Source organism: Rhea pennata, chromosome 4, assembly GCF_028389875.1.
Source record: "Rhea pennata isolate bPtePen1 chromosome 4, bPtePen1.pri, whole genome shotgun sequence".
Taxonomy (NCBI): Eukaryota; Metazoa; Chordata; class Aves; order Rheiformes; family Rheidae; genus Rhea; species Rhea pennata.
Window position 1 is genome coordinate 25,147,293 of NC_084666.1, and position 11,317 is coordinate 25,158,609.

The 11,317-nt window shown below is 43.1% G+C and overlaps 1 protein-coding gene across 4 annotated transcripts in view; it reads right to left on the minus strand.

Annotated features, from left to right (window-relative positions):
- Window positions 1–2,774, minus strand: part of PDS5A (PDS5 cohesin associated factor A) — a 77,509-nt gene extending 74,735 nt beyond the window's left edge. For 2 of the 4 annotated variants that reach the window (XM_062575469.1, XM_062575470.1), the window contains exons 1-2: window positions 2,533–2,774; window positions 1,574–1,744 (exon numbers count right to left, since the gene is read on the minus strand). In XM_062575469.1, coding sequence (XP_062431453.1) covers window positions 1,574–1,744; window positions 2,533–2,559 — 198 coding nt within the window. In that variant the 5' untranslated portion in view covers window positions 2,560–2,774. The remainder of the gene's footprint in view (window positions 1–1,573; window positions 1,745–2,532) is intronic. The other 2 variants (XM_062575468.1, XM_062575471.1) reach the window with 2 other exon arrangements.
- Between the last annotated feature and the right edge of the window lie 8,543 nt (window positions 2,775–11,317).

An 11,317-nucleotide genomic window follows, 5' to 3' on the forward strand; every position in this document is an offset into this window, starting at 1 on the left:
AAGGAAAATCTTCTCTGACACTTCTGTAACAGTGGGAACACTAACAAAGTATTCATTCACATTTTAATTTAGTCTACAGTCTTGAGGTCATTCTGAATTCCTTAACAGCACTTCAAAAAAAAAAAAAAAAAAAAAAGTTAAAAAACCCTACCACTCTTAGTCTGAAAATTATGCCCAAGACACAGATGTGAATTGAGTGAAATACATACGCACAACTTCAAAATTCTATTATTCCTATTATCTAGGAATAGTATTGCTCACCATTCCAAGTTCTCCAACTGGAAAAAAATAAAATACCTATTTAGTCTGAACACCGCAAAATTGTACTCTGCCCCATTCAACAGATTTTGATTCAAAGTTTCTGTCAAAACACTAGGTTATTCTCCTGTAGCTGGCACTCGAGTTTTGAAAATATTAGGTTAGACTTGCACATTCAACAGAGTTTTCAAAACTGCAACTGGACCACAAGGCTCATTTTCAAAGAAATAACTGACAAGTACCTTGCTGGTTTGAAGCCTGTATTTTCTTCACGTTCATAGTTAAGACATTTAGGTGCACTAACTGACTAGTCAAGACCATAATTTACGTTTCTCAATCTTTATAGAGCCACTGTAGCGATGTAAACCACATAATCAGATGTGAGAATACCTCTGATTTCAGAAAACTTATTTTTACATCTCCGCCCTGGGCACTGGACCAAATCCTAGGTTACGACAATCTTCTGGTCCAAAGACCACAGCGCTAACAAATGAGCTCTGCCAATATTGGATCAATGCGTAACTTTAATCTCAATTTTCAGCACAGAGTTAAGAAATAACACTATTGTGCCACACAAATTGAATGACTTAATGTTCCACATTTCCAATGGAAAAAAAGAATTAAAAAGATAAGAAACAGAGATAAGCTGCACAGTCCCCCCAGGACAGTGTCAAACAAACAGAAAAGATGCTTTTAGAGCAATTCCTTTTGCTTATGAAAATTCAGCAACTTTACAAATCATCAGTTACACTAAATAGAAAAAATACACATGAATTATATCGAATAGCAAAGTCTGAAGTGGTTTTTGCGTATGAAAATTTCAAGATTCAATCTACAAACTCCAGAAATCCATCTCTCTACTTGTAAACAATGCTATCTTTTTAGTCAAGAATACTGTAAACTAAATCTACTTGTTCCCCTCACACAACCACGCTCGCTTAAAGTGCTGGAAGCCAAGGACATGTTCTAGTTTACCAACTAAAATTGCTGGTAATATTTTATACAATTATAATTCCACTTCAGACCTCTCTCCACCAATCTGGATGCATTTCACGTGCAAATTTGCAGTTTACTGCTTTGACTCTTGCTCTGAGAGAGCACACACAAGCCTAGACAAGGCAGTGCAGTCAGGAATTACAAAAAATGGCTCCTCCTCTTTTAAGGCAAAGCAAGAAAGCAGTATCCCCAAGCAGGTCTGTAGGCAAGGAGGAGACATTTCAACTACCACAGAAGTGTGGCGGCTCCCCTTTCTTGCAACGAAGCGTTTACTTTAAGAAGCAAAAGTTGCACGGAACAGAGGGGCCGGGGCGCTTACCTTCAACCGTTTCACCACCTCATCGTTGGTAATTTTGTCCGTAATCTCCTTCACGCCGGGAGGGTAGTAGATGATTTTACCATCGGCAGCAGGTTTTGGTTGGGCAGCAGGGAAGTCCATCCTGGTGCTGCTAGTTATAAACTTTCCTTCTCCACAGTCCTCTACCGGCCTCTATCGGTCAGAAAACAAAAGTTCAGCAGAATAGAAACGACTTTCTACCCCTCTTTTTCCATTTCTAACCCTCAATTCACCGAAGGCCCCGCGCACCAGCGCGGCGGCGGAGCCCCGCGGCCGCCGCATCCCGCCGCCCCGGGCCGCCCCGCGGCGAGGCCCGCGCCGCCGCCGCCCCTGCCCGCCGGCCCGGCCCCGCGGCGCCTCCTTTCACTGCGGGGCTGCTCCAGCCCAACACGATTACTTTGGAGCCGCCGATTTTACAATGAAATTTTAGGCTCGATCGAAGGATGCCCCGCACCCGGGGGGCCGCGGCGGGGGCCGCGGCGGGGGGCGAATCCCGGCGCCCGCGGCGCTCCGGAGCCGGCACACAAGCCCCGGAGCTGGGAGACGAGGCCTAAACAGTTAGGCCTCAAAACTATCGGGAGGCAGAGGAACCAGGAGGAGAGGGGGGCAGGGAGGCGGCGGCGCCGACGGCGAACAAAACCCCCCGCGGCCCGCGGCGCGGCCGCGGCGCCCCGCGCGGCCCCGGCCGCCCCCCCGGCCCCCCCCGCGGCGTCGCGGCCAGGCCACTCTCCACTTTCCATTTTGTTCCCGCAACTTCATGTCCCCTCAGCCCCGCGCCCCGCAGCCGCCCCGCCGCCCCTCACCCAACTCCCGCGGCGGGGCCCACAAAGAGCCCCCCGGCTCGGCGCGCACGCCCCCGCCGGCCGCGGAGCGACGGCGAGGCGGGGGCGCGGCGGGCAGGGCGCACGGAGGGAGGGAAGCGGGACCGGAGCCGCCTTTACCTCATGCAGCTCCGGAAGGTGCAGCATTGAGTAGCCTCCGTGCCGGGTGGTGCTCGCCGCCCCCGCCGGCCGCTGCCCCGGCGGCTCCCGCTGCCTGCCTGCTCCGCGGTGCGGCGGCGGCGGCTCCCGCTCCGGCTGGGGCTCGGGCTCCTGCTCGCGGAGGGCTGGGGGAGGGGGGACGGCTGCTCGGTGGCGGCGGCCGGCGAGAGGGGGAGGCTCCGCGGAGCGTGCGCCGCGGGGACACAGTGCCGCTCTCCGTCGGGCCGCGGAAGAGCAGCCCGGGAGGAGGCTCCGCGCCCGCCCGCCCGCTCCCTCCCCCTCCCTGCTCCCTCCCTCCCTCCGCCTGGGCCGCGCCGCCAGGAGCCCCCAGCCCCCGCGCCGGGCCGCGCCGGCCAGCGGGTGTCCCGGGCCGCGCCGAGGCTCGCGCAGGGCGGCGGCGGGCAGTACCGGGCGCGGCCGCCGCAGCGCTGCCTCCCGCTTGGCGCCAAAAGCCCCGGAGCGGCCCCGGCGGCCGGGCCGCGGCCTGGCGGCTGCTCCGGCCCCCGAGAGCCGGGCCCCAGCGCCGAGCCCGGCGGGCTCCCTCCTTGGCCGCCGCCGCGGGCCGGGGGCGCCGCCGCGCCCGGGCGAGGCCTGGCCGGGCCGGGCCGGGCGGGCAGGGCGCTGCGTGCGGCGGGGAGGCCGCACCGCCCGCCCCGGCGGCCTCCCCGGCGCGGCCCTGCCTCGCCGCCGGCCCGGAGCAGCTTCCCGGCCGCTTTGGACCCACGTTTCCCATCGGCGAGGCCTGATGGGCGCGATAGATAACGAGATAGGGGAGAATGGTTCATGGTGGCGCAGTCTGTGCCGGGGCAGGTAGAAGTAAACAGCCCTTCTTCCAGGGGCTAGGGAAAGAGCCGTGTCTGCACGCTCGTATCTGAATTTTTCTCTTCGTTTCTCAGAAATTAGTTACTAAATCTTCAGGAGAAGCTTGAATATGCACATGGAAGGAGTCCTTGCCAGTAAACTCAGAAGAGCCTTCCAGTGTGCTTTGTAATTTAATATTCTTTCATACTTCCAAGAGATGGAATATATCTGGAAAGTCAGTGGTGAAGTAGGGTGTATCTGTGCGTTTTGAATCTGCCTTAGGTGCTAAGCCTGCCTATGTTGATGTACAGTAGGTAGTGGAGTCTTCAGAGAAGGTGCGTGACAACTGAAAGATCATTTTTAACTGATCAGGACTAATCTAAGGCCTCCAGCTGATTTTTTTGTTTGTTTTGTTGTTTACTGGCACCGACTGAAAGCACCATTGTTCCCAGCTTTGCAGATCTCCCATGAGTTGTCTGTAGGGGGACACTGAAGCGAGGAAGTTGGGGTGAGCCCAGGAGGGGACGGGGTGCTCTGCCGGCCAGGCGTTCGTGGTGGGGTTTGGCCTTGCACTAGCTGCTGACAGCCTGGGAATGTGTGAGGATTGCAAGAAATGCTTAAGAGAGTTCAAACTCTAATCTGGAAATCTAGAAGAGTACCAGACAAGAGGTGGTGAATCCAGAATTAGAAAAAATGGATCCCAGATTTAAAAACACAGAGTATCACTGGATTGATACATTCACAGCAGACAGGTGACCATAAGAATGGGATACAGGAGCTGAATGGAAAAAAAAAAATAACCACCAAGTATTTAATGTTTTTTTTTTTCCTTTTTTTTTTTTTTTTTTTTTTTAAGTGGCCATTTAGATTAGATTTACCTTAGAGTTGATGTTGCTAGACATGGTGCAATGCGGTAGCAATGTACTCAAGACTACAGTTATCTTATTTGTTGTCAGCAAAATTCAAAAAATATATACTGTCAAAAACCTATGTATTTAAGGAATTTGGGGGGTTTTGTCTTTCACTTCTTACATTAGGTAAACTTCCCGAATCAGATGACTAACGTAAGCAGTTCATTAGACGTAGATTCATTTTTAATGCATTTGTATTAGCATAATAAATCAGAAACAAATCCTAGAAATAGATTCTGTTGCTAAAAAAAAAAAAAAAAAGAAAAAATATATAAAAAACTGTATGAATTGTCTGTGTTTTAAAAAGAAGAAAGCATATAAGTCAGCAAAAATGATACAAGAAATAGAGTTGCAGTGACCTTCACTGAATGTTTTTATGACCCAAATATAAAGTGAGGAAGATGTTAGGTGGACTTCCTAGTTTGGACAGAACTGAAATAGTTTGGGTGTTGTGCTATAGAAATTTAGCCTGAAATCTGAACTTGCTGGTTTTCTAATGTTTATTTTCAGGTGAAATTGTATTCTTTAAAAGTGGCATTTTATGTATATCATTAATATGACCTACAACATGATAATATTTTCTTGTTATCTTGTAGTTACAGGTTTTCCGCGGGAACTGATACCGTCTTTATCTAGATAGCAAAGGCCCTAAAGTAGGGGAAAGGAATGAACGGATAATGGGCTAGGTTCCTACAACTTGCTTTTAGTCTAATTTAAGACTGAACAAAGTGCAGATCCCTAGTATGTGGTTCTACATGCTTCTGTTTTCTACTGAAGATTTTGATCAACTCTCGCATTCTAAGAAATAAGCACTGGAACAAACAGGTAGTTAGATGTTGCAATTTAATAGTTCAGACAAAAGTGCTAGCTGAAGTCTGCTCATTAACTAAAACTTTGTTTCATTTTGGGCAAGCTGTTCATGCAGCCCTGCTCTGAAATACCCTTGGTTGTGGACCAAGATCTCTGTCTCTTCCTGCAGAGTTCAGTTAAATAGTGAAGTTAGCAATTGCTATGGAGTAATATTTGAAGATTCCTTACTCTCAGGATTTTGCTTCTGGAGCAGGCCACAGGAAAAGTCGTGAAACACCTCAGCAGAAGGCTGAGTATTCTATGCTGAGTTTACATTAGATTTCTGTTCGCTCAGATATGATTAGTCAGTAGCATGAGAAATTTGACCACTGCTCTGCCTCAATGTTGGAGTTCTTACCGATTAAATATACATGCAGTTTTACGGGTAGATTGCTCCATTACTTTGCTCTGCCCTCTGACAGGAATTTGTGATATCACTGCAAAGCCCAACCTTGCTGGTAAACATAGCTCCACAGCAGGAGTATATTGCCAGCATACTAGCTTAAAACTGACAGAGAGCTCTTAGGATAGCCATTAATTCAGATGCTGACTGTCAGATATATGTGATATTCTGAATATGTCTGAGATAAATTATGATCAGGCCAAGTTGTTAGGAGAGGAGTAGGTGCAAATTCTGTAATCACGGGATGATTAGCCAGCCCTCCATCTTTCCTCAGAAGAGAAGCAGTGGGATACATACTTCTGCACCATTTGTAATTCTAAAAGGCTAAAACAAAGCATGTGGTTTTGATATCAGACCCAATTAAGGGAGGTATGAATGACCACTTAGCTGCCAATTAACTTGAATATATGCATGGAATTTCCAGAATGTGCAAACATAAAAGCTTCAGATAATCTGACTTGTGGTACTCTTAATCTGAATGGTCCAGAAATCTGCTTGCAGATATGTTTGCAGCCGCTAGTGTCTGATTTGTTGCCTTTGCTTATTTGACCTTCACTCTTCTAATTTCAGCATGCAGCTGAGCTCTGACTTGGACTCTGCTTTTTTTTTTTACAGCTGTAGCCAGATTCACATGATCCTTTGAGTTTTAATGGGTGACTCTAATAATAAGACCCAACCCTTTCATCTTTACCCAGATTTTACTGAGTTCCTACCTGGACAAATTTCCATTGAAATCATTTGATTTAGTCTAATCTCTGGAATTTTTCACATGTTAATATATTTTAGACTACCACTGCAAGTGTAATTTATAAGCAGACTAAACCAAAGGGTGCTGAATGCTCTTCTGGAGCAAGTATGTTCCACTTCTTTCTCCTTTCTTCCATTGTGTCAGGAGATGGTAAAGGAAACTAAGAGGAAAAGAATAATGTGGAATTATTACTGGTAGGGAAAATAATGCAGCACAAGGTTTTCAGAACAAAATAGCTTTCACGTGGAACAGAAGATAGTATTGAGTGTTTACTTTAAGCACAGAGAATCCCTTAATTCACGTTGATGAAGGTGAGCTACGTGCACATGTTTGCAGGAACAGCTTAATGGTTGTCCTCAGGTCTTTGTTAGTACAGTGTGCATGAATACTAATAATGATCAAGAACTAAATATTCATATCAGGATACCATAGTGTATCATGAGCTGCAGAATAAGTCTTACCTGCCAGTCACCTACCGGAACAAGTAAGAATTTCTAACTGCTGAGTTAGCAAAGCACTTCCTAATAATGACTGTGCTCAAGTAATCATCATTACTTGTTTTCAGCTCCAGTATTTTGCCAGTTTTCAGTATCCTACAGGTTGCTTTTTGGCATGAGGAGAAATTGATCAAGAATGGATTTTATTTTTCTGAAATCCTATTTTATTTCAGTAATATATTTTTTCTTGCAATAAACAAGTTCCTTTGAACTCGTTATAAATTAACCTGTAGAAAATAATTTTTTTGTCCTCAATTTGCACAGAAGCTCTTTCTTTGATCTTTTTGATTTTGTATTAGTCTCTGTTTCTGATCGTCTTTGCTCTGTATCTTTGTCTGCCTGTTGATTTTCTCACATACTTAGTTGCAAACAGCTGCTCCAGTTAATATTGCAGCCTCTAAGTTTGCTGTATTGTTCTTCAGAGAAATCTCCGAGGTTTCTAATGAAACTTTGCAGTGTACTGCTGTCTTAGATAATATCACCTAATAGTTTAACTACCTATTAAAAAAATAATTCATATTTTTTACATTTGTTCTAAACTGAGAACAGTGGTTACACTGACCAGAGTCAAAGGCGTATTTCATCTCAGTGTGGGTTGCCATGATGAAAGAGCTCCAAAATATATCCCATTCCAGAGAGTATTTGCTGTGAAATTACTCTAATCAAGGAGTAGACCAGGAAGCATGTTTTGTCTTGAAAATAAGGACTTGCACGTGTTTCATAAGATACTTTGGCAACCAAAGCTAGGAAGAAAAATCTCCCAGTTGTACATGATAAATGCAACAGATGGGTTTAGAAGCAAGTTGCTTTGTTCAAAGCAAAAATCCGTAGAAAGTTAGATGAAGACGTGTACATTGCATATTGAAGCCAATCAGCTAGAGACATAAAGGGCTTCCTTGGAAGAGAGAAAAGCAACTCCAAAGACTCATAGATGGGCTACCAACAGTTCTGAATAAAGAGAAAGTCCAAACACTATATGGATATCTTTCTCCTTAGAAACTGATCCCTTGCCATAATCTATGTATGTGTTATTTTGCTTCATTTTTTGGTAAGGAGGGTTTTTCGTGGGCCATCTGAAAATGTCCTTATTTTCAGACACACTTAGAGACAGTGTAGTTATACTTGCCGCTAGATTTTATGGTCCCAAGTCACATTTAGAAATGAGTATTGTTAAGGTAATGTAAAAAAAGTGTGCATTTGTGCATACGCTTATAATTCACAAAATACTGTATTGACAGAACAATTGCAGTTATATTTACTTTGTTTGCAAGTTAAATCAAATCAATTTATTAGCACCTGTATAGTGGTGATACAGCCAAATTTTTACACGCCTCCTTGATCCATTGCTAGTTTTGAGCATTCAGTAACTGAAGTCAGGGCGATCTACTGCGTATCATCTAGCCACCTCCTTTCTAGCTGTTCTCTAGAATGTTGACTTGCCACCGTTCGTTCCAAAATTGCTTTCTCAAGGTTATTTTCATCTCTACTCCTGATGTGTCAAAAGCACACATATTTACACCTATTCATTTCTAATAACCAAGTCTGCTTTTCTCCAATAGTATCTTTAATGTGACCATTTATGTTTTTTCTATCCAGGAGATATGAAAGAGTCTTTGCTTGCACCACATCTCCAAAGTTTTCTTTCAGTTTTTTCCCTGTCACTATCAGTAATTTCTTGGGATTCACATTCATAAGTTGGTACAGCAAAAATTAAGCCTTTCACCAAGTCAAATCTTTCTGCTTTTTGAGGTAAAGTACTTTTTGCAGTCAAGTCAGGTTGCGTAGAAATCTGCAGTTATAACAGCAGTGTGTGGCACTTGTTTGACTAATACCAGGCAATCATAAACAAGGTAGATCTGGGGAACTGAGTGGATGAGACTGCTAGTAGATGAAACATCACTGAGAAGACTGGGAAAGCTTGGTAATATATATTTAGCCTGTGGTGGCTGCCTAATGGAGGAAGACAATTTGAGCACAGCAGCTTCCTCCCCCTTCTCCCAATTAGATGAGAACTGGCCTATGATCTATTCAAAAATGAGAACATGTCAATCCATGGTAGTAACAAATTCCGATTAAGAGGCCTCTGACATTAAATGTATTGATTGTGTTTGTGATGCTATTCATAATCCTTTCACCAATATAATGCCTGCTGCTTGCAGTAAAGAAAAACGTGATATGAAACTATGTAAATGAATATGAACTTGAAATGTGAGGAGAGGGAATTTTAGCATTATAGTCAAAGATGTTTGATGGGTGTGAAATCTCAGAGCTGTAGTGTAATGATGGGGTCATTTCATGATGATGGATAAATGTGTGGTGTACTATCAGAATCTTAAAAAAGGGTTGCATTTATCATACTCAGGGAGGCTTCAAAGTGTTTGGGTATAACTCTGAGCAATGGAATCATTACAACTTGCCTTTGAACAAAGTCAGGAAATATATTGATCCTATAGGTTTGTGCTGCTAGGAAAGCAGCTAATGATTCAGTCAATGAGTTCTGTGAACTGTTTGAGGGGACATTCATTAAAACACTACACCATATAAATATTTGGGAACTTGAATATGAAAACTGGAAGTTCAACTCTTGTAAAGAACAATTTGAATTCATAAAATAACTTATTTGAAGTCTGCAACTCCTGTCACTTCATCTTTTTGATTCTACTTCAGTTAATGTATTAGATGTTTGCATACATGCAGGTTGTCAAGCAGCATGACAAAAGAGAACGTTGACAATATAATGATAGAGCAGCATGGAACTGAATGTTAGGGGAAGAAGACTTTCCAAAATTCAGAACATGGGACAAACCACTACCTGTATGCATTTAGCGTAACATTAAAACTTAGGATGCTGTTCTGTATGTCTGGTCCCTCTGGTCTCTAATCTAGAATCAATGAAAACTGTATGACTTTTGTCCAAAATGGTACGGCCATAGGTAAAAGAGGGAATGGCAGGGGAAAGTGATGGAATAAAAAGAAAGCTTTCACGTTTTAAGTTGGCACTGCATAGTATTTAATAGCAACAGCATTGGTGAACAGAGAGAGTAACCAAGATTATTTGTGCCAGTATTTGAATGTGTATTTAACAATGCAGACAATCAATGCTTTAGTATGTAAAGAGAAAATAGAATATCCAGTATTGAGTAGACAAATCCAGAAGCAGACTAGACAAAGGAAGAGCAAATACAGAAATAGGAAAGGCATAGACTTGAGAAATATGAATGCTTAAAAATACAGAAATTGCATTTGTGATAGTCAAGATTTCTAACCAAGAACTCTCTATGACCGAATAAAAAAAAGAACCCATGATGGCAGCGATCACTGAAGGTGATGATATTAAATGCCAGCAGAGGGATTACTGTTTGTAAAGTGGTCTGATATGTATCCACTTACAAATTTACTAACATCTAATACCACTATTTATATCCTATCTGAATTTGGCAAGGCAGCTCATATGTACTCTGTGTAATATTCTATAACTACACTATATCAAGTACATAATCACTTGCTTTCTTAAATATATCTCTGTGCTGTTTGTCTTCAAGACACTGCATGTTCATAAACCATTTATATTTCCAGTTAAGAACATTCTAAAATTATAGACTTCCTTTGCCTGTCTCTCAGACCATTTAAAAGGCAGACAAAAGTCTTTTAGCCAGGATGTGAACATTTAAGTCATCACTTTATATTTACTAGTTTTTGCTTATGGAATGCCATTGGTAGATATCTGATCGGTACTTTTTTTTTTAACTTCCTTCAAAATTTGCTCAGCAGTCATCTGTAAGCAAGCATGTGGAGAAGGAAGCTTGAGTGAATCATTTTTTTTCTTCATTCATTTTTAGCATAATTTAGCTCTTACATTGCCTGAGGCTCTTAGACTTGTATCCTTGCATCAAAAACTACCACTAAACATTCTCTCACACAACTTGATAGTAAAAAATATTTGAATGAAAAAATAAGTTCACAATCCTGTTGGATTCCGCATACAATAAAATAGAACAGAACAATGTTACTACTATTCTGTCCTTACTTCGGGGTTTGTGTCTGTGGTCCTTTCTAAAAGCAGGCTTTTCCTTGGGCCTGTTGCCAGATCTGGGAAGAGGGCACACAGGTAAACCGGTGTGAATGAGGAGAAGAAATGGGAGGATCTAAGAGAACACTAGTAGAGAACTGAGAGCTGTCTCAACATCAGGGAACTTCATATGAAGTGAAGATAAATGCAGATATAGAAGGTGAAGAAATTGGTCCAAAGTGAATTGCAAGTATATTCTAATTATAGTATGTGTGATCAATAGGTATAATTTTGCCAAGTTAAGGCTGAACTGGGGAAGCCACTTTCGGAAAGCAATATGATTAAATATATTGTTACACGTCTTAAATCTAGTTACATCTACATTGAATATTTCCTTCATATCAAGGCTCCTCACCAGTTTGATTTTGGCTTTGCATATTTGGAAGCTACAAAAAAAATCTTTTTTGAAACTAACTGAAAGAACTTGCAAGGAGGTTTAAAAATATCAGAACATACTATAAAAATCTG